At 47.6% G+C, this 24372-nt stretch overlaps 1 protein-coding gene across 5 annotated transcripts in view; it reads right to left on the reverse strand.

The window, feature by feature from the left end:
- LOC147017732 (arrestin domain-containing protein 3-like) overlaps positions 1 to 24372 on the reverse strand; it is a 45976-nt gene that overhangs the window by 10707 nt on the left and 10897 nt on the right. For 3 of the 5 annotated variants that reach the window (XM_085847587.1, XM_085847586.1, XM_085847585.1), the window contains exons 1-2: positions 18153 to 19710; positions 7117 to 7192 (exon numbers count right to left, since the gene is read on the reverse strand). In XM_085847587.1, the coding sequence (XP_085703713.1) occupies positions 7117 to 7192; positions 18153 to 19539 (1463 nt within the window). In that variant the 5' untranslated portion in view covers positions 19540 to 19710. Of the gene's footprint in view, positions 1 to 7116; positions 7193 to 18152; positions 19711 to 24372 lie in introns of those variants that run through there. The other 2 variants (XM_085847589.1, XM_085847588.1) reach the window with 1 other exon arrangement.

Genomic DNA, 24372 nt, shown 5'->3' on the forward strand with positions numbered 1-24372 from the left:
CAATTGATATAAAATAACCAAAAATTCTTTAGAAACAGTCACGTGGACGAAGGAAAACGTGATCGCTCGTACGCTGCTGAGGTTAAAAGTTAAAACCTCCACCACCCATCATCATCGTCAAAAGATAAGGAATGAAACTTTGCCACCAAGGCACCTGTAACCAAGCATGCAGGCATGCACACAAACCCATGGAGAGTCCCTCTGCAGATCCAAATCTACCCATGTACCTCAACCTTGTAGCAACTGCCGACTGTATATCCCGATTAGGACACAAACTGTACCGCTATCAACTGCAGAGAGCTTCGCATTCAGCAAGTGGCTTAAGCACTCAAGCAAGCAAATAAATGGTTGATATGGAACAGCGAGCCTGGCAAGCGATAGCAAGCTGATTGGTGATGACACATTACTGCAAAAAACACTAAACAAACATCAAAAACAAACATTTAACATTTTCAGATTTCACTCCAGATTTCGAATTATTTATTCCACATGATCCGATCTTCCCAAACTCAAATTATATTTCCATTACATACTTTAATTCGTCTGTGAGAGTAGATCGTGGAAAATTGCATCATAAATAACGCATGAAATCGCTCCAAGCTCATCAATTGAAACCTATAACACTGACAAAAGCAAGGTATATAGCGATTCGTTTGGTATGTAGATGAGGCATTCAATGATATGAAGTCTGATGGAGCTTTCATCCACAGTCTGATGGAGGACTGCTCCCCCCTCTGGGGTGGTGCCCCGCCTCACAACTAGCTCGACTTCAGACTGTGGAAACCAAGGCTTTTAGGATCATTGGTATCTATCTCTCTCTCTCTCTCACCGCAGGAAAGTCGGTGGTCTTTCTGTCTTTTACCGTCTCCTTTTGGGCCTTGATCCCCTGCTCTGTCTGTGATGCCTGCTCTGTCCCCTGGGGGCGGGGCTATGTCTGCCCCCCCCATATTTCCGCAGGGTACTTAAGGTCTGCCAACAACCCCCTTCTGGTAAAACTACCAAAATCAGGAATCACTGCTCACCTTCACTCATTCATTCCTCTTTTTTTCCCACCTTTGGAATAAACTCCCACACTCTCTTCAATCCCATTGTTCCATCCAGGTCTTCAAAACAGCTGTTCACCACCACCACCTATCTTCCTCCATCCAAAACCATGATCTTTTCTACCCCGGTTAATCCACCCCAAGCCTACCTCCTTCAAATTCCCTGCTTTCCTCCCCGAAAGTTCCCTGTTGCGTAAGGTCCTGAAAGTCCCTGTGATGTTCATCTTGTATACCCCTTGTTCCCCACCCCATCTCTCTCCCTTCCACAAATCTCCTAATATGTCTGTTCCCCAATGTTTTCCTTCCCTCTCCTGCCCCTCTTGTTGTGAGTTGTGTGTTAGCTCTCATATGAACCTCGACAATGTATTAAAAAAAGTGTGCACAGAGACGATAATTACAGCAGAAGAAGTTGAAATCAGTTGGACGAAGAGGCTGTTGATTATATGTATGAGTGAGGGTTCAATTCTGGAGGATTGGAGGACAGGGTTAATTGTGCCAATACGGAAGGGGGAGGGCGATGTTCAAGGTCTGGGGAAGTACAGGGGCATTACGCTCCCAAGTCATGCAATGAAGGTGCTGGAGAGGATAAGGAAGAGTGTGGAGATTGAGATCGGAGAAGAGTAGGAGGGGTTTAGAAAGAGTATGGGGATGACGGATAGGATGTTCACATTGAGACAGCTGGTGGAGAAGAGGTTGGAGAAGGTGAAATGGCATTGGGATTTGTGGACCTGGAGAAGGCCTACAACACTGCCCTGAGAAAAATGGTGATGGCAACACTGAGATGGACAGGAGTCCCAGAAGCAGAGATCATGTTGGTGGAAGGGATGTACAAGGGAACAAAGGGAAAGAGTTTTGGTTGGTCCTGGGATGCTTGACGAGTTCAACGTGAATGTCAGTTTGAGGCAGGAAAGGATGGTGATGGAGCTGCTCAGCAGGAAGGTGAGCTTGAGGGGTGGTATGGGGAGGATTATGCTGACAATCTGGCTATTGTGGTGGAGAGTGGGCAGGATATCCAAGAGGGACTGGGGGAGTGGAAGGAGGCATTTGGGAAGCATGGACTGAAGAAGAATATGGAGGAGACTGAGCTGATGTGGGTCAGGCAGCAGAGAGAAAAAAAATGAATATCAGGTTAGAGGGGAAGGAGATCAGGCAGGGAAATAGGTTTGAGTATCTGGGAGGAACAGTGACTGGGGATGGTAAGTCCGAGGTAGAGGTGAGGAGGAAGATTCAGATAGGTGGAATGCATGGAGGAGGTTGGAGGGAGTAATCCATCCATCCATTGGGACCATACTCTGTGCAGAGCGTTGGTGCTGCCTAAGCAGTCTCCTTGGCTATTGGACACAATCCTGGATGGGTCGCCACTCCGACACAGGATAGCAGCAAGCTAGCACTCATTTTTCCAACCTTTGAAGGATGAAAGGCAGTCAACCCAACCTGGTATTAATTCAACAGCCGAGGGGGATTTGAACTCAGGGTCCGAGGATCCCAAGCCCACCACCCTAACCATTATAGTGGGGCAACTTAGCTAAATATAGCATAACAATTGTGCATTTTGTGAGGAAAGCACCAAATTTGGCACACTAGTAGCCTACAATATTATGAACAGATTTGGATATTGGGCCATCTCAAATTCAGCCACTGATGGCTGTGGCAGCATTTTCCACTACCATCAAAAATTTTGAGATGGCCCAATATCCCAATCTGTTCATAATATGATAGGCTACTAGTGTGCCAAATTTGGTGCTTTCCTCACAAAATGCACAATTGTTATGCTAAGTTGCCCCACTATTAAGCCAACACCAGGCATGGAGTAATGGCAGACAGAAAGATATCAAGAAAATTGAAAGGGAAGGTTCTGATGTGTGTAATGCCGGCCTACTTTTACGGTCTGGAGATGGTGGCACTGACAGAGAGACAACAACAGAGGCTGCAGGTTTGCGAGAACTGGGCCAGGAGGATTGCAGAAGTGAAGAGGGTGGATAGAAGAAGGAGGATGGATGAACTGAGGGAGGAAGTTGGTGTGCAGATGAGCTAGACGGGGAGAGTGGTGAAATGCCGGCTGAGATGGGCTGGACACTTAGTGCAGATGGGTGAAAAGAGATAAAAGCAAAGAGAGCGGATAGATTGAGGGAGCAAGCTAGGAGGAAAAGAGGTAAACTGCGGTTGAGATGGGAGGATTGTGTGAGGAGGTATATCCGTAAGGTAGGGAGTTGGCTGAGGACAGAGGGATGTGGAGTGGAGGAGTATCGTGGTCAAGGCAGGACAGAAGCTTGGTGCCATCGCATCTCACCCCTTATAAAGAGAAGAGGAGGAGGAGAACATGAGCACTCATGTCTCCGAGCGTTTATAAGCATTGTTATGTATCCAGCAATTTGTAGGTATGATGATCAGCGATTCAAAGGTAAGAAGCTGTATTGTACAGAAACTGACCTGTTCCAATGCAAGGCATTTTTGAGCTGAGCAGACAAAATGACCTATTAAGGCCAGTTAAGCGAGCTCAACACAGGCTGACCAAAGGGAAGCCTGTTGTTGCTTTAAGCGTAAATCATCTTCAAAAGGGGTGTTAAATTTACCCAAACACACAGTTTGCTTTCATGCACTCCCTTGGCGTTTCTTCGTGTGCATGCAAAGTTTAAGGCTGCGAGGTTTCATGGTTTTGGAATTATAGAAGAGACATACTGACACACACACTGACATTTATTATTACCAGCAGAGTACCCACCGCACGGGCAATCTTGTTCCAAACATGCAACACGTTCTTCTGACACATACCTTTATTTGGGCAGTGTATAGGCAACTGACAGCTCTGCAGATGCAAAAAAACCCCAAAACCCGGGTTGTGAGTGTGAAGCAAAAACATACCGACTACTTATAAGTCAAAGTTCAAAACACCTCACTGTACTGGAAAACATGGGGACAAGAATACAGGACTGTAAATGGAGACTTGTAATACCCTCCCACACCTGGAGGGGGCGCTACAGGATACACATTTACATAGAGGATTTGTGTCCTCCCTCCCATCCACACCCCCACCCCCCCACCCCACCCAAGATCGCTGGTAAAGATAAAAACACCCCAATCCATTATTTGGTGTCATGCTGTTCCTATGTAGCAAGTCTGGATGTAATCAGCCCCGAACTGTAGGAGGAGTAGCGTGACAAACAAACAAACACATACACTGGTCCATGAATTACAGTGAGGATAAGGGAAGAAAGGGGAAGTGATTGTAAATTTAACGCTCCATCTTTATTTACTTTTAACATTGTTCTTAACAAATGGGGACAGGAACAATGCAGGCATGAAAGGCCAAATGGTCTTCTCATGCCCCAAAGTTCCCTGTGTATCTTTGTTTGATGTTGTTAGAAACAGAAAGAAATGGGGAGGGAAGGACAGAGTTTGGGTGGGGGTGCATGGAGTTGGAAGAGGGAGATTGAGGCATTGGGAAGGGGGAGGACTGAGGACCTGGGGTTTGTAGGGGGGTTGAAAGGGGAGGGAATGACAGTTGGGTTGGGGGATGGGGGCAGAGAGGAGGAAGAGTGAGGATTGAGAGGTTTGGGGGGGGATTAGGATTTGAAGAAAGGGGAGGGGAGCACAGAATTGGGTGTGATGGTGGTGGGGGGGAGACAGATAGAGGACAGAGTTAGGAGGGGGGTTGAGGACTTGGGATTGTGTGTGTGTGTGTGTGTGTGTGTGTGTGTGTGTGTGTGTGTGTGTGTGTGTGTGTGTGTGTGTGTGTGTGTGTGTGTGTGTGTGTGTGTGTGTGTGTGTGTGTGTGTGTGTGTGTGTGTGTGTGTGTGGTTGGGGGGGTTGTGGACCTGAGTTCACATTTTACATTATGCAGAACTTCCATGGGTCCCAGATAGCCCCATTGGGTGTTTTGGGTCCACGTGATCCTTGGGGTCTTTAGGGTCTTCAAGGGTATTTTGGGTCTTTATTATTTTGCTTCATCTGGGTCTGAGTCCTCGGTTCTTTTATTGGGGGGGGTGGTCACCGGGGTCGTTTGGGTCTTTTAGGTCCTCGGGAGGGGGGAATTGATCGAGTATTTCAGGTTACACTTTTAGGTGGCGACAGGACAGCTGTCCAACAATTCAGTGAAGAGCGGATATACATACATAATCACAGACACTTGCGCGAAACACGCACACACACGTATGTATGTATATAATATGTATGTGTGTGTGTGTATATATATATATATATATATATATATATATATATATATATATATATATATATATATATATATATATATATATATATATATATATATATATATATATATATATATATATATATATATAAAATTCGTGTCTGGTTATAAAAATGATTTATTTCATTGCTTTTATTTGGAATAATCTCAACGTCTCAAACTGCACTTTGATTATATTTCCTTTTCAGCCACGCACACAAAATACTTTTTAACGACTTGAAAAATATGCCTCACAAACAAGAGTGTTCAACGACGTGTCGGTTCAGTGCACTCGTGTACTTATTAATTCAATATGGAATGAAATGCTTTGTTATCCATACATGATTGTTTTTGGTTTGTGGAGATGAGATGCTCATTTTAAAAGTGAGTCGAGTGAAAAGGTGAGAAGTGTAACATAGCGGTGAGAATTTGAATCAAGTGGTAAAATCGCGAGAGTTTGTGAATGTTCTTGCATGGGGGGAAGGAAGTACATGGGAGGAAGGGAAGAGCCAGTCATCGGTTGTTTCACTGTGTTGTACTTTTCTCGTCTGGAGCACAAGTGTAGGTTGCATCATTTGCTGGGGACGTGGCTGTACCACTGATGCAGTGCCCCCTGTAGGTTAGAGCAGGATTTGTCATTTGTTCAGCATAGCTCGATCAGGAAAGACATCGTGGAATCTAAGTAGCCCCACTGCCAGTTGGACATCGATCAATGAAGTAACTTTTGGTTTTGTGACGATATGCTATCAAGAACAAAAAATATAGGGGCAATACCCCTGGGTGCTCACCTGGTAGAATAATGACACTGAAGAGGTGGTCAACATGGGACGGAATTAGCAAAATGTACCATTGAATCAATGTTATACCAAATACCTATTATGGAGGGCGACCCCTCTCTTCCCACCCCACGTTATATAAACACGTGGAGCCTACTTTCACAGGAATTACACATAATCTCACATTTCGAAGTTTGCCTCCATTGTCAGCCACCAAATGAGCATCCTCTGTCATACAAAGTCCTTTCTTGGCACACTTGAACTCCTATCCACCAACAAGGCCTTCAACCACAGCTTGATAGAGTACTGTTCTCCCATCTGGACTGGCTCCCCTACCTCACATCTTGCTCAGCTTGACGCGGTGAAAACCAAGGCCTTCAATATAATTGGAATCTCCCACTATGAAGATGAGTTCATGGGCCGATCATTTCACCATCGCAGACAGGTCAGTGGTGTCTGTCTGTCTCTCTGTCTGTCTGTCTGTCTGTCTGTCTGTCTGTCTGTCTGTCTGTCTGTCTCTCTCTCTCTCTCTCTCTCTCCTGCCACCTCCTTTCTGGTCTTGCACCCTCGGCTGTTTCCACGCTTTGTCCCCCCCCCCAAGGTTTTTGCAGGACTCACACAGACCACCAACCCCCTTCTGGTGAAATTACCCAAATCCAGGATCACTGCTCACCTTCACTCATTTATTACACTTTTGATCCCACCTGTGGAATCAACTTCCATATTCTCTTAAATGTCATTCTTTCCTCCAAGTCTTCAAGATAGCTGTTTGACCACCATCTCAGATCATCGTCAATCAAAAATCATAATATTTTGTACCCTCGTTGACACCCACCGCCACCCAAGTCCCTCCTGCTTCCAGTTTTCCCTGCTTGGAGTTTCCTTCAGTGACCATCTTGTCCACCTCATGCATCCTCTATCAATCTTGTCCACCCAAAACACATGCGTTTTGCATCCTGTTTTTGTCCGTCATGTCCTGATTTATTCAATGCACAAGTTCTTCCACAAACCTCAACAGTGTACACAACCAAACAAAAATCTCTTATAATTTGTGGTGATTCATGCAAACACTGTACAATGTTCATGCTGCTCAACTCGAAGCACTCACCCCTGAGGCAACTGAAAATTAAAGGCAAATTCATGTCTCCCGGGCTGGAGCACAGCACCGTCTTCTTCCTCGTCATCTGTAACAACAACAACAACCAGTCACGAGGGCGTGCGTCATCTATTACTAAAATGAGAAGAGTGTGTCGGTTACGCTTTATTAGCCCCCGTTGAACTTGGTCCGAAATGGGGGCTCATAGATTTGGTCTCGATTTTCGTGTTTGTGCGTGCATGCTTCCGCAACCATATCTAGGACATGAATGGACCGATTTTATTCATACTTAGCACACAGACAACACATGTTGATATACATAAGCAGGTCATTTTTTTTTTTTTTGACATCAGATCCAAGATGGCCGAGTGATGGCCATTTTAGTTGTAAAAAAACCCCGGTGTCAAACACGTCCTCAACCATTTCTCGGATTATGCATTTACCGATGTTGTTCAAACTTGGTGCACAGATAATGAATGGTGGCTTACATGCACAATTTTTTTTTTCTCCAAGATCAGATTCAAGATGGCCGACTGACGGCCATTTTGTTATGGAAATGTGTCCCCAACCATTTCTCAGACATGCATGGTCTGATTTTGTTCAAGCTTGGCACAAGCACAGGACACGATGCCATACATGTGACCCTCACTTTATTTTGCGATCTGATCAAAGATGGCCGACTGGTGGCCATTTTAGTTGTAGGCCTACATAAATATGGGCTAGCTCTTTCAACTCCACACAGAAAAATTACTAAAACAACAAAGGCTGCGATTTTTTTTTTTTAACTTGCTCTAAAGGGTACCTGCTGCCGTAGAATAAAAAAGGCACTGTTGGAAAGCTAACAATGAATTTATTTCAATTGTACAAACGACCATTTAAAAAATTCTCCTTTCTGGGAGGGAAGAGGAAGAAGCAAGACTTGGAGCTTTAATGTCGCAGTTCCAAAGGTACGGCGTCAGGAACCCCTTACAACAGCGATCTTCAATATTTTTTAGAAGGGGGCCACTTTAGCAGACACGACATCAGTGTGAGAGTCGCCACACCGCCTGCATGACTCCAAAATGGCCTCTATTAGGCTCCATCTCCACATAATCCATTTTTGTATTTTTTTTCGTTGTGGTTACTGGGCTGCAAGCATAATTGTTTGCAGACTGCCATCTACTGATGTCGTGATGTTACTTTTACACTTTGCATTGGATCACCCATTTGAAACCACTAGCTCAATTTGATAGCATTTATTATGGATCATGATGGGGTGTTTTCACATTTTGTATTATTGGCTGCATGTCGGGTCCACCAGTGGCTCGTGGGCTACATAATGAAGAACAGGGCTCTAAAATATTGTTATGGATTTCAGAATCCAGTCTGATGAATGCATCCACACATCCAGGTCCTCAGACAGTTATTTCCTTAAATATATGTTCAGATTAGCCCCATCCCCATGTCTAATGGGATCTTAAATGTGATGCGTTGAGAAGGGTAAAGGATAGATCCCCTCTCTTATGGGAAGCTTTTTTCTTTACGACAGACACGTTTACACACATTTCTTTCACGAGCTCTGAAGCCCGCCCCCCCCCCCCCAATTCTTCCTCAGCAACAATCTTTCGTGAGCTCCGACACCCGCATTTTTGGAGAGCGCACGGGTCGTCATGGTTACTGTGCGCCAGTGGGGCGGGGTGAGCTTGGGGCGGACTGCACCCGCGGAGACGGCCTGGAGATATAAAACGAACGGAAGGTACGTTCTGTGAGGAGAAAAAGCGAGAGGAGAAAAAGCGAAAGAGGAGAAAAGTGGGAGAGAGGAAAGCAAAAGAAAGTAGGGCGAAAGAAAGCCAGGGAGGGAGAAGAGAACGAGAAGTAAGCTTGAGAAGCGAGCAAGAAGCGGGTGTCTGACCAGCGCCAACAACGAGACAATTAGTTCTTCCCAGTGCTTGGGCAAGCAAGCGTGTGGTGCGAGTGTGGGTGTCAGCAGCGCCGCCGACAAGTGAGGTTTGGGTCGGTCACCAACAACACCAGGGTCCAAACCCGCGACAGACGATCCCAGTGCCCTCCAGACGTCGACTGACATTCAAGGCTGCTCGTGAGAGGGTGCACGGCAAGGCTGGGTGCTGGCGACGGACGTGACACGCACACATGCATTTCAGGACGTTTTCACTTCACGGACGACTTTCTGGTGAGCGAGACGATTGGGTGCCCATGTCTGTTGATCTGTTGAATGATCTGTTGGGTACCCATGTCTGTGTTTAGCTGTAAGTAAGTCACCCCCCCCCCCCCCGATAAGCATCTGCTCTTTGTCTCTTTCCTGCCATTTTGATTGATTTTGCTTTGAAATTCATTCTTTATTTACCTCAGAAAATAAGTCCTTTCCATTTATTTATTTTATTATTAATAAATTATTTGTCGAATTCCAACCTGTCCGTGTTTGTCCTTTCCTTCCATTGGTCCAGCATTGTCCGAACCAAGATAGACTGGGAGGTAATTACCACAGATTTGACCAAAAATCGTCGGCACGCACCAGCGGTTAAAACGCTCGGCCGCCCAAATTAAAATCTAATCGAGATAACATTGGTGCTTTGCCGAGGGCGTGCTCCCCACTCAGGTAACCACATGACCTCTAGTTAAACGGAATAATTAGATGGCAGACACTGGAACTCATGGTTGACTGGGTGGCATTCGTGGTTCTAAAACAACCCACCGTACCACAACGTTAATTGTGAGCGGTGGCCCCAGGTCTGGCTCTCCCGAGGACAACCGGGGATTACTGCCCGAGTGACAAGCTGGTGTCTCGGTACCCGTGGCCACAACAATATAGCGTGACAGACACGGAAGTGCGCAAAATTACAGAGCAATACGTCTCGAAGCAATAGAGAAATATATAATAGTACACGGAAGGAACCCACAAACAATCACAGTCACAGCCACAACAACTACAGATTATAAAAGATCCTATTTCATTATTCACTTCAATTTACATCCTCATTGACACTCACAGATAGACATGCAGTATGTTTGAGAAGTACAATGTGCTGTCTTTTGATTAAACCCGTCAGAAAAGTGACAGGTACGACAGGTACGCACGGCTTGATCATCCAAGTTGCATAATCACATGAATACTGCACACGGATTAATAATGGGAAAAACGGAGTGAGGAAGAGGATCAAGAAAAAGGTGAATGTTTATGAGTCCAGGTAAAGCTTTTCTCGTACAATAATCATCTTAACTCATCGGCATGGCATGGGTGTAATGGAGAACTCACTGCAACGGGTCGATGCGGTTGTTTAGACGCGAGTTGATATATTTAAGTTATGTTTCTTGTCTGGTATTATTCTCACTTACAAAATAAAAATTCCACATCAAATATTGTGTTTTTAAACGAGCAAAATAATGACTACTGCTACCAACTACTTTAACACACAATTATTTCAAGCTCACCACATTTCTCTGCAAATTGTAGGTTTTTGATGTTTTATTGATTTGAATCAAGTTGTTTTCTTTAGCAGGGAAAAATGATTGAAGTTTTGAACTAGGACACTCAGTAGAGCGCATAGCTCCGCCACGTAAGGCCTGATCCATGAGAACATATTGGGCCCATTATATTTTTGAGATATCATGCTATATAGTACTATATCGTTTTTGGCCCGATCTCTCAATGGTTAACAATCACTTTAAAAATTCTAGTAGTCAGATCTGGATCCGGATATTCACCAAAATCAAATGAATTCGTCCTTGTCACACAACGAACCTGTCCACAAAATTTCATCTGGATCCGTCTACAACTTTTTGAGATATCCTGTACACAAACAAACAGACAGAACGGGGTGAAAACATAACCTCCTTCACCTTCAGTGGCGGAGGTAATTACAAGTAAACTCGTACCATCGACCGTTGAAAAGGTTTCTACGAACAATGAAATGGGTCGTTAGGAACTAGAGAATTCTCAACATCGGTATCTATATAAAAGGTAACTTTATTTATATAAAAAAAAATTAAGTACAAAAGGTACCTTCTATTAAATCAAACACCCTCACTCCAATTCCCCTCTTACTTTTTATAGATGCATAGCATGAGTCAAATATGATTGACTCCCAAAATGCTCTCAAATACCACGAAATTGAATGTCAATTAAAAATAAAAATTTTAACATCTGAGCACTTAGTCCATGAGGCCGAGCCCAAAATTTTGGTCATTGGTACCAAACAAAGTGCCCTGTTCTCGTCAAGTTTTTTGTAAAGATGGGTCCCCTGGGGTATCAAAATCACTTGATAGCAAGGAAATATCGGTAGCTTATATCGTGTCATGGCACTGTTTATACGCGACCCCCAATTGCACAAAATCGAAGATTTTCGATAATTTTTATACACCATGGATTTGAGTTGGGAGCGTTTTATACTGTTAATATACTTTAATGTGTATAATCTATATATCAAAAGAAAGCTCATGGAGTACAGTTTATAGTCGTATAAACATAAGAAGAAAATAAAAAGTCACAGACACCCGACATGAAATACTGCGGACCCCTTGATGCGAAACAAATGTTTTTCTTCACTTAGAGAAAATGTGTCTTCCAACATGTATAACGACATTAGAAACTTCAACGCGGGCACTATAATAACAGTACCTTGAATACATCTCAACATAATTTGAACCTTATCAATAAATGACACCTTACATATGTAGGAAACAAATTATATTGTTACGTTTGAGGGGGGGTATGCATTCAAAGGGTAATTAGGATGTTTAATTAGGTATGCCATGCTGTTCGAGTGTACCAGGATCTCGATGTAATAAGTATCAATTCAGTGGTGATACGTTGTCTAGTAAATGTCCATTTCTTCAAGGGGGAAATGATAATTGTCACGTAATTAGATAGGGATACGGGATAGGGTAAGTGTGTCTGCGTAAACCCCTTTTAGTATTCTCTGGAGGCTTGCGGTGACGTCACAGGACAGTGCTGCGGATGGCTCCGCCCCGTGATCACGATTGGCGGAAGGCGACGGCGCAGGGCCAATAAAACGGCTCGATTGGAAGTGACGAGGACGGGAGGATAAAAAGGTTATTTTCGGGGTCGAAAAGAAAGAGGAAGAAGATCGGGACAGAAAAACCGTTTTGGTGGAGGTTGTTGTGATGGGAGCGTGCTTTTTGTTGGGCTGTTCTCGATCCTGGTTTCATCGTGTCTTGTGGCCTTGCTGTGCTTCGTTCCTCAGCTCGGTTGGCTCTGGGGTTCTGCTGGCTCTGAGTACGGGGTCGAACGGCGGGCGGACCTGCCTCCCTCTCCTGCTCGCAACTTGGCGCCAGAACGGGTTCCCTGGCGCTGTGAGCGGACTTGGGCCGACACAAGGAGGTCGACAGCACCACGGTGTTTCCTGCCCCTGACGAGGGCAACGCCAGCTCGTCCGACGCCAATCCAGGGACTGTTGCGTTTACACCATGGGCCAGCCTGACCACCAGAACCAGCTACGTTGTGTGTGTGTGTGTGTGTGTGTGTGTGTGTGTGTGTGTGTGTGTGTGTGTGTGTGTGTGTGTGTGTGTGTGTGTGTGTGTGTGTGTGTGTGTACCTGGCGCCTTAGAGGGTTTGAGATTGGTATATCCATTGGAATTGTTTGTGTCTTCCCCACGCCCGAACCCACACCACCATCCCGTCGAATCGCCCCGGATCCCTCTTCTTGCCGAGTCTTGTTATTTCTGGTTAGACAAATAAACGTTATCAACTCAGTGAAAAGCGACTCGTGCCACCTTCCTCGTCCTGTTTGCGGTAGAGCGATTAGGACCGCCATCTTTGGGTTATAAATAAATAAACCGCCTCCATCGTTTCGGCTCATTCTACGTTGGCGGGACTGTTCAAGTCCCGTGGACGTCACATTGGTGTCAGGGTGTTGGATGTTCGAACCCCTCTAAATTATATTTGGTATCGGGAGAATATTGCAGTACTGAAATCTTGCCACGAATTGGAATATAAAATTACTACAGAAAAGCGCGAGCGCGGGAAAATTTTGGCGGGATTTTTCAAATTAAAATTAATTGGCGGCAAACGGGACTTCTGCACCATGGCGGATGTGCAGTTGTTTGAGGAGGAAGGCCATGTGTCTGGCAGCGAGTCGGGGGAAGAAGGGAGAGACGGGGGTAGGGTTGGAACCTCCCCCATTCCGAGCGTGGACCGTGCTTCATTGCCCGAACGGGGCCGGCAGCGCCGGAAACCGGTGCGATGACGATCCAATGTTGGAACGTTTAATAGCGGACATAACGGTACAAATGGCAAATCAATTCGTGACACAGAGGGCAGAAATGACGGCACAAATGGAAAATCAATTCGTGACACAGAGGGCAGAAATGACAAAAATGACGGCACAGGGGGCAGAAATGACAGATCAATTGGGGGTAATGGGGGAACAGTTGGGTGCACGGATTGATTTAATGAGGGATGAATTGGGGGAAAAGATGGAGAAAATGAAAACTGAGATGCAGGAGTGTGTGGATGTTAAATTGGGAGAAATACAAAGCAAATTCGAGGATAGATTCGAGGAAACAAAGGTAGAAATTACATTGGAGGGGAAAATATATGGAAAAAATTGGTAGATAAAATTGATGCAATGAACATTCGGGTTGATAAAGTGGATGAAAGCCTGGAACGTCATCGTGCCTGTGTGGATGCTCGTATGCAGCTGCAAGTTGAAGAGTGGGGAGAGCTGAGGAAGCAAGGGATGAATTTGGTGGAGGAGGTAAAAGGATTGGAGGCTCGTTTGGACGAACAAGATAAAATTATGAGCCAAGATGAAGTCTTGGATAAAGGCCTGGTAGAGCCGTCTTTTGTAAGTAGAGTGTCCGGGTTGGTTGAGGAGCAGCTACAAACTCGCGACGGAGCCTTGGAGGAGGTTGTGCGGGCCCAGAAGATCCTGCGGGAAGAGGTGAATCGGTCCATTCAACGTTTGGAACAGGAGGCAAAATTGACCCATGAGACCATCACCACAAAACATCTTTGGCCACAGTGGGCTCCGAAATTGGATACGCAGCCACAAGGGTGTTTTATCCCTGGGCTGGATTCGGACAAGGGAGAAACTGAGAAGCGGGCCACCGTAAAAGTGATCCCCCTGGTAAATTTTGACAGGTCAGGGAGCCTTGAAGCTTTTCTGACGCAATTTGAGTGTATTTCCCGACTAAACGGGTGGAATGAGCGGGAACATACAGGGAATTTGGTGGCAACGTTGCGGGGACCAGCCGCAGACGTGTTAAACGTGATCGCGGAGGGCATGTTGACCAGCTCCCACATTTGCGAGGCGTTGAGCCGTCGGTTTGGGTTCGCAGCGAACTGTGATCTGGTGCGGGCCCAGCTCCAGCACCGCAGATTAAAGCCGGGTGAGACAGTGCAGGAGCTGGCACAGGACATTTACCAATCAGTCAGGATCGCGTATCGGGACCTTACAGTGGAGGCGTGGGACTGACTGGCACTCGAGAAATTTTTAGCTGCTCTTCCTGACCCTAGGTCCGAGCGCTGGTGGAGCTACAGGATCCACCCACCGTTCACCGAGCGGCTGAGTGCGCAGCCAGGCTGGCCTCGTGGAGGCGGCCGGGTCGGGTGCCAGAGAGGCCATCGGTGACGGTCCGACAGGCGGAGATTCAGGATCAAGGAGAGGGGCTGGGTGAAATTGGCATTACCCAAATGTTTCAGGAAATTTGCCAGAAACTGTCAAGTTTGATAAGGGGTAATTCGGTAGTTGGTGCGCCAAAGCGGCGGAGTCCAGCCCAGCCAATAGAGCAATTCGATTATGGCCGAGGGGGTCCGGAACCGGAAGAGACTTTACACCGATACCCACGGGGGCCTTTCATGGGGAGTTGTTTCCGGTGCGGGCAAAGAGGACACATGCAACGATATTGCCGGTACCCGGCGATGGAGAGACCCTCCAATAGACTTTCAAGCCCGGAGAAGATGAATCTTCCTGCTGAACCGCCAGGTCTACCCGAGGTGCCCTTACCTAGGTCGAGTCAGGAGATCACTGTCGGGGGTCGGGGAAACTAGATTGGGCTGAACATTTCGGGCCATGCTCGGCTGCTGAGATTGTGGCGAAGTGCCCTCCTTTGGTGGAAAAAAACGAATTGTGGGAAAATTGGCATGGGTTTGTAAGTTCTGCTGGGTTTTAGAGTGACAATCGGGAGAGTGGGTAATTGGAAACAAAGCGGGCACGAGTAGCTGTCCAATGGCTGGTGCGTGGATCGGGTGAGAAGTGCTGTGTGAGTTGTTTCAAGTTAAGAAGTGAAATGTATGGTGCACACGTTGATTTTTTATTGGACATGGTGTGGTAACAGGGAAGGTCATGGTTGGTGAAGTGTTAGAAATGCAGGTGTCACATGTAAGGCCGATGGGGTGGGGGAGTCATGTGGTTTTGTGGGTGGGGATGATGTGCTTGTCCGCAGGGATTGCTGAAGCTCACGGTGAGCGGGAATTGCGACCCCCTTCAAGGAGATTCACCACCTGGTGGCTAATGGTGACAGTGTCTGGAGGCAACTGGGAGAGGGTCTGGTTGGGCGACCAAAGCGGGTAGGACCTTGGCGACCCAGGAAGGCCAGAGGAGCCAGTGAGACCCCTTCCAGAGTGTTGTACGGGATTAGAGCTGATGGCTCCCAGGGGGGAGGGAATCAAAGGGAGCGGGGCGGAGAAACGTCTGGGTTGGACTAAAGCTTACCTGTGGGCATGGTTGCACCTGAGATGCCCCCATCATCTTGTGGTAACCCACCCCACGGCCATGACGGGATTCAGCCTGCATCATTAAAATGGGGACCATGACCGAGAAATGTGATGATGACCATGGTGTGAGTGTTGTGAAGATGTGCGAGTCCCACTCGATCCCGCACAACTTGACATGTGCAGCAAGGGAATGATGTCCGCATAATTTTGGGGTCAAGCAAATTTGAAAATTGGCTCCCCAGGTAACGCTGGGTCTATTAGCATCCACTGGGGGATGCGGTCAAGTGTAAATATCCCATGAAAAGTGTCGTTAAGGCTTAAAGTAGGAATGTAAAGTATAAGTGTTGTGTTTTTTTTTGTGGAACCTTTTGTTTCCCCTCCCCAGATCACTGGAAGAGTGTTGGGCAAGAGCGATGATCCAGAGGATGGAGTGCAACTTCGCTCAGTGCTCTCATGTGATAAAATAAAAAAAAAAAAAAAAATGAATGATTGTTTAGGCGAGGATAAGGCCATAAGGGGGTAGTACATTAAGCAGGATAGGTAAGTTAGCTGCGACTCGCTGCCCATTGCCCCTCCTACTTTATTTCGTTAGGTTAAATAAGTGTGAGTCAGTAAGTGTTAAGGCTGGTACGGTAGCGCCTGTGATATACCTTGCAGGAGCTGCGGTACCAGAGGAGGGGGCAGTGTTACGTTTGAGGGGGGGTATGCATTCAAAGGGTAATTAGGATGTTTAATTAGGTATGCCATGCTGTTCGAGTGTACCAGGATCTCGATGTAATAAGTAGCAATTCAGTGGTGATAAGTTGTCTAGTGAATGTCCATTTCTTCAAGGGGGAAATGATAATTGTCACGTAATTAGATAGGGATACGGGATAGGGTAAGTGTGTCTGCGTAAACCCCTTTTAGTATTCTCTGGAGGCTTGCCGTGACGCCACAGGACAGTATGCGGATGGCTCCACCCCGTGATCACGATTGGCGGAAGGCGACGGCGCAGGGCCAATAAAACGGCTCGATTGGAAGTGACGAGGACGGGAGGATAAAAAGGTTCTGTTCGGGATCGAAAAGAAAGAGGAAGAAGATCGGGACAGAAAAACCGTTTTGGTGGAGGTTGTTGTGCTGGGAGCGTGCTTTTGTTGGGCTGTTCTCGATCCTGGTTTCATCGTGTCTTGTGGCCTTGCTGTGCTTCGTGCCTCAGCTCGGTTGGCTCTGGGGTTCTGCTGGCTCTGAGTACGGGGTCGAACCGCGGGCGGACCTGCCTCCCTCTCCTGCTCGCAACTTGGCACCAGAACTGGTTCCCTGGCGGCTGTGAGCGGACTTGGGCCGACACAAGGAGGTCGACAGCACCACGGTGTTTCCTGCCCCTGACGAGTGCAACGCCAGCTCGTCCGACGCCAATCCAGGGACTGTTGCGTTTACACCACGGGCCAGCCTGACCACCAGAACCAGCTACGTTGTGTGTGTGTGTGTGTGTGTGTGTGTGTGTGTGTGTGTGTGTGTGTGTGTGTGTGTGTGTGTGTGTGTGTGTGTGTGTGTGTGTGTGTGTGTGTGTGTGTGTGTACCTGGCACCTTAGAGGGTTTGAGATTGGTATATCCATTGGAATTGTTTGTGTCTTCCCCACGCCCGAACCCACACCACCATCCCGTCGAATCGCCCCGGATCCCTCTTCTTGCCGAGTCTTATTTCTGGTTAGAGAAATAAACGTTATCAACTCAGTGAAAAGCGACTCGTGCCACCTTCCTCGTCCCGTTTGCGGTAGAGCGATTCGGACCGCCATCTTTGGGTTATAAATAAATAATCCGCCTCCATCGTTTCTGTGGTGTCGTGGTAGGGATGCTTAGAAGGCAGACACGAGTGGAGGAACAGTCGAGCCCGGCTTTGGTTGCACAAGCGGGAGCGCGGACGTACGTTGCCCGCAGCTCTCCTTTATTACGTACTCAATACACACACGAGCCGCGGCGTCTACGGCACCCACTACAACGCCTCAGGCGGCGCGCACTCCTTATATCCCTGGCAGACACGATGATCACGCCGACCACTCCCCCCACCATCATGCCCTGCCCCGCAGGCTATACCACACTCCTCTCTCCTAAAACCATGATTATTAAATGATCAGCATCATAATAAGCATAAGCAGCATGAAATACCACGGTATCAAAGCAGACAAGGTACAAAAAAGAAACAGCATAGTATAAAAGCACATCACACCATATATCGTGTCAATGCGAGCGAGTGGAGCTGCAACGGCCATGTTCCGAAGACTAAGTTGCACCATGAACCTACAAAACCCTGACCGCGTCACCGATATGAAGCAGCAAGGCGAGAAGCACAGCATCACTACGCAGCAAAAGCGCCCCCCAGGCGGCTCATGCTTACATGGCCTTCGGCGAGGTCGTGGCGACCTCCCGAGCAAACCTCCCCCGGCACCATCAAACGCCTCCGGCCCACAAGGCGGCACATCTCCCCCAGCCAGACCTGAAGCAGATAAACATTCCGAGGCCGGAAGCCCGCTGTCTGGAAGCCGTGGCGCCAACGCCAGACCCGACCGACCTTGGGTGGGGGCGCTGAACAGCGCCGTTGGCTGGATGCAACCAATGCCCCACAACAACCCACGCATCAGTTGAGATTCCAACGCATGTCCAAACGGCCTTGAGCGAAAACAGAGAGCCGCGTCCCAGGCGCCAGGCACGTCTGACCTTGCCGAAACCAGAGGTGGGGGTAACGCTGAACAGCGCACCAGCCCCGGCTCCGAGTCGATCTCCGAGACCCACACGGCAGTTAGACAGTAGCAACTCCATTCAAACCACACTTCAATCACAGGCTCGTCATAAATCAATAAGAACATCGTTGGTACAATTGCAAACTCATTTTCCCGTACAGCGCGTTCTTTCGATAAAATCCCTGCACATGACAAAGCAACCACCCGTGGCCTGGGGCAACGGGAGGCCAACAAAACCTCTTTATTCGCCACCATCGCTCCCAAAGCCTCCACATCACATTGATCATAATGCAAATCCCATCGATTGATCTCAGGCAAACCTATTCTCACACATGAACTGTCGGCATTTATTTCAACAACGTTAAAATGCATCACTCGAGCAATGAAAAACAAATATGCAATGAACAGCAACCCATAACCCACATCACGAGTCCGTATCTTGGTTGTCGACTCGATGTTGCGAACCGTGATTTTCTTGAACGCGACGGGCTCGCTGCAACTCCCCGTTGAAACCGCCCGAACAACACAGGCGCGCCTTGCACCATGAGCGCAGCCGAAGCGCGAGAGCTCAGCGCGAGAGCTGGCACGGCTTCCGTTGCTCCCGAACCGCACATCACCGTTGCAGGCAGCAACGAACGGCCGCTCCCGTTGCATCGATGCGGCTCCCGCCGCCAGAACCTCGCCCTCAGAACTCGACGACAGCATCGAAGGGAGCACCGGCTCACCATGTGCATGCACCGGCTCACCTGAAGGTACGAACTGGAGATCCAGCCCGAGGTGCGTCAACCAGTCCCGACCCAAAAGGGCGGGCCCCTCCCCTCGCACCACAAACTCCGAGAGTAGGGCGCTTCGACCCCGGTAGAGCACCGAGACGTCGGGCACCGCAAGCGGTGCCATCGCTTCGCCGGTGTACGTGCACGATGCGAGGGCAGCACGAGTGGACTCAACTCCACACCCGATCAGTGCCCCGATCACTTCGACCTCCACTGGCATCGGTCCTGTCACCGTCGGACCAACTGAAACCAGGCTCAACATGGGCAGCATCACTGCCCCGGTCACCTCAACCTACCCTGCCACTGATCTTGTCACCTCCGGACCAATTGAAGGCAGGTCTAACACTGGCAGTATCTCCTGCTCCGGGTCGCTGGAATCTCCGTGCCCAGGCTGCAAAACTCGATCCGAGGCGTTACCGTGTATGCCATGCACCGAACACCATACCGGCAGTAGGTCTCGACCCGGGACGGAAGGATCGCTTCGCACACCGCCATCTATGACTGTTATGATGGGCGATGACTCTCGGCACACACACCGTAGACGTCCCCGAGTGCTCAGACTGCCGTCCGAGTGATTGCATTGCAACGCTCGTCCACGACTCGCGCTGCAGACCGTGCGCGTGGCCGTGCGCGCCTGGAACATCGCGCTGACCTCCGGATCATCTGCTGCGCACCGACCATCGAGACCCCGGACATTCCTCAGAGCTCGTGCGACGTCCAACGCCGTGTCCGAGCCGAACTGCGTGTCCTCGTTCTTTAGCCGTGACCTTGCAGAAATCATCCCCCCGATTTGTCGTACCTCAATTAAACGAACTCCGAGCGCGGCTGTTGTCCACTCGACGTGATCGAAGTCGACTCCGCCGAAGGCGGGCATGCGTCCGTGCGCCGTGCCTCGACTTCCTGTCATGCCTGAGCTTGCCGCGCTGGCGAGCCTCCTGGCTCCGGAGCCTGTGCGCGCGGTGAGCGAACCTGCGATACGCTCTTCGCGATGCGTACTCCTCCGGAACCTCGAACCGCGCGGGGTGCGCTGAGTTACTCGCTGCCGCTCCGAACCCAAACACCCTGCACACGCCGATCCGAACATCCTCATCAGCCAACTGTGGTGTTGTGGTAGGGATGCTTAGAAGGCAGACACGAGTGGAGGAACAGTCGAGCCCGGCTTTGGTTGCACAAGCGGGAGCGCGGACGTACGTTGCCTGCAGCTCTCCTTTATTACGTACTCAATACACACACGAGCCGCGGCGACTACGGCACCCACTACAACGCCTCAGGCGGCGCGCACTCCTTATATCCCTGGCAGACACGATGATCATGCCGACCACTCCCCCCACCATCATGCCCTGCCCCGCAGGCCCGCAGGCTATACCATAGTTTCGGCTTATTCTACGTTGGCGGGACTGTTCAAGTCCCGTGGACGTCACAATATCATAGAAAATATGTAATTATGTGCTTTCGACATCAAGTTGATCATTTGGTCCAGATTTCAAATGTCGCAGCTGTAACAGCAACACAGAAATAAAATATAAGGCATGTTATAAGACAAACACATTATTATTATTATTTAAACAAAATAATGAAAGTACACAATCTTGGAATATTTGAACTAATAGTCTTCAGTTTCATAATCGTCTTCGCTGCTCAACTCCATTTCGCTGTCTGTACCGTCGTTCATTGGTTGGTTTTCACATGGGCTCAAACTACAAATGTCAGAACACTTCAATCCATTTGCAGCACAGGGACATTGAGGAACTCAACAGGACTTCCGACATTTGCAGGACAGCATCTCAAGAACAGCGCCGGGGGCCGGCGCACCATCCATCCAGTCTACGGCTAAGTGTCTGTCATCACCATCTCCAACGAATTTCCAGCCAGAGCCTGCAGGATTGGGCGTCTTGGGATCGTTCAAACTCTGTCTCTAAATTGCGGTTTGATAATTTGCTCGCCGTGCATGTTTTCCAAGACAATCTGCACATGGCGGTAACTGGTAGGACTCTTTCTCACCTTTCTTTGCACAAAATAGTTTGTACCGAAACTCGTTGACTGAAGCATCTCCAGATGTAGCATAATACATGGCACAAACAAAACGTTCCAATCGAGCTTGAAGAGAAGACGAAAGACTCCACTGTTGGCCAAGCTCCTTAAAGAGACTGGAAATTCTGATTTGCTTTGACCAGTTTGAATGCTTTCATTTTCCCACAACCTGCGAAGGCACTGACGGAGTCGCAACCAGTGAAAGCGTGCAATCCAATAACTGCATCTGAGACATCAGATCCATTTAATTTGACAACAGCTGTGATGTCTATGTAATGTGTGCGAGTTTTAGTCCCACATTTCTGATAAAGAGGAGCAGTAATTTGTGTACAGAACACCATGCTCAAAAGGAAGACATCTGTGTCGTCCGCCACAAAGATTACAGCTGCACTTCCGGTGTCACTTGCGTGTTTTCCATGAAGCAGTACCCTCATGTCTGCTTCTTCTTGCTGGCAGCAAAGCTCCGGTACATCTTCAACTGCCGAGTCAGTAATTTTGATGCACTTCTCCTTTGAGGTTACAACATATGCTTTAGCTGCAATAATGACCTTGAATGTGGTTGTTGCCATTCCTGAAACAGAAATTCAATGAGTTCAGTCTTGTTGTCACTACTCTGCAGGTAACTTCTTCACTGACAGACAATTTGTTGGGAAGTTATATTCTTGAACTGTATGCCTGGATTCTTGCTTCGTCTCGCTCTTTCGTGGTGTTTTATGCTGTGTGGTTGATACACATCAAACATGATGTCAATCCTAGTACTGTGTGCACCTTCTCTAATTGCAGAAAGAAGCAAGGTGTTTGCAATGTCTCCAAATGTTTTCTGGTCCCCTTCATCTTTTGAACCAAAGCCATGCCATCAATAATCATGGCTGATGGTGTGGGAATGTTCTCTGCTTGTGCATTTTTTTGTAATGCTCCGGCCAACACAGCTTTGTTTGTCTTCCTGATACTCCCATCTTCACAGGCAAGAGACCATGGCAGCGGACCAAGATGTGCCAGGACATCTTTCATATCCAGGTTCTTTCTTGTTTGTGCAATGAGTACCATTTGCCCAAACAACTTTTGGTCTGCTTTCAGAATCATTTATTTTCCATTTGAAGAAACTTTCTTCTGCTTCTTAGTCATATCTGAAAAGGTCTTGAGCCTCAGCTTAGGCAATAGATCATGAAATTTCACGACTGGTGGACTTGATTCGAGTCTTTCAGACTTAATGCTCTGATAAGCTGCCTCACCACGCTTTTCTGCTTCTAGCAACTGTGTGGCAATCTGCCTTGTTGCAGCAGCAGCTGTAGACAGACTGACTAGTTCTTGTTGATTTTCTTCAAAGGGATTAACCCAGTTTTGCAGGGTTTCTACAACAGCATTGACAGCCAGTTCATCCTTTTTAATTCTGCTGTTCTGTAACTCTACATGTCCATGATCAGATTTGCCTGTGACTAACACATCTCGGAGATGACGCAAGAAGGATGACCGGTATTCTGCTGTCAGGAAGAACCGACTCATTGCACCAGGTTTGAGACTATACTTGCGCACTCCTCCTGCAACTTTTGTGTCACAATTGGCTGTCTCTTCAATTGTCTGGTCCAAGGGTATCTTAGCAAAGGGGTTCTTTTCTCCTAGTTGGACAGAAAACTCTCCTTCAAGGAAGTGTTGAAGCACTTCTGGATGGTCATTTCTGAGCTGGGACATTTCAGCGTAGTATACTGGAAGGTACCGGGCATAATTATGTCGGTCATAGGTGAAGCACCAGACAATCATGCCACGAACTGCAGCCATGTGCAAATTCCAATCACCTTCTCTGGAAGAGTGAATTAGGGCCAGCAATACTCCCTCAACCATGTCAAAGTATGACATCCATAACGCTGAAAGAGGTCCATTGGTGTGCCGTAGATGTTCACAATATTTCTCAAAGTGTTCCAGCATCTGCAAGAACAATTGATGGTTCAGCGTCTCTTCATATTTGGAACTTTGACGAGAAGTGTCCAGAAGATCACTCAGTAATTCCAATAACTGATTGATCTGGTTCATCTGTGTAGGTTGTTGTTCCTTCATTCATAGCAGAAATCCCACCCATAGCAATCTGAAAAGGGCCTCATATATGTATTTGTGCGTTCGGAGAGACCTGTTGTACTGTCTGCCTGCCATGACACTCGTTACAGACCCCTCTGCCACTATTCCTGCCTCAATGCAAAGGTCACGCAGGCCTGCATCCTCAAAACGTTTTCCAAGTATTCCCAGAAAGTTGCAGACCATATGAAAAGAGCCGAGGCGAAGAATTACTCCGGGATATTGACATCTGTGTTTCCACAGAACTTCTGCCACTTTGGAATAAAGGGCCTGGTCGAATACCAGTACAACCTCTTGAAGATGTAGGCTTTCTTTTACCTTCATTGACCTGTTCAAAATCTCAGCTGCTGTCGCCATGCTGGTTGCTGGAAAATTGATTGGGTTAAGATAGCCTATGTTGTGCTGATGAACTGTCTGTCTGGTCCTGTCTCATAATGATGTTGATTCCTGTCCATCCTGGAATAATTTGGTTTTCCGGGTGCATTTGCCGTAGAAGAATCCAGATCAAGTCCTTTCTGTGGATGGATTTTTGAGGAAGAGCGTGGTTTTCTTCAACAAATGTTTTGCTTCCAGGTCCTTCTCTTTTCCCAGTGTTATAAATTGGAAGCTGTTGTTCTTTATATTTGATGGAACGTTGCTTTTTATTTTCTATTACAGGTCATGCCGATTCCAGCTTAGGACCATACACCTTTTGTTGGACAATGATGCCATTGACCCTGTGGCTTGTTCCTGCTCCTGTTGCAGTTTCCTCGAGGAAATCTATATTGTCCCAAACGAGAGCGGAATATCTGTAGGGGTTAACACAATCAGGAAGTGGGACAGAATCATCTGAGGATGAGGCTATTTTCTGAAGGCTCAAGGCAGTGTCGTTTTCCTCGAGAACAGTATATGAAACTCCATGCCCTAGTTTGTTCATTATCTGGATGATTTCCGAATTTCCTGTCAGTGTTTTCACTGCATTTGATAGCAAGATGTGCTTCGGTGGTTTCACACGACCACAGGTGAC

Source organism: Eptatretus burgeri, chromosome 11, assembly GCF_056783735.1.
Source record: "Eptatretus burgeri isolate ZD-2024b chromosome 11, Ebu_testis_v1, whole genome shotgun sequence".
Lineage (NCBI taxonomy): Eukaryota > Metazoa > Chordata > Myxini > Myxiniformes > Myxinidae > Eptatretus > Eptatretus burgeri.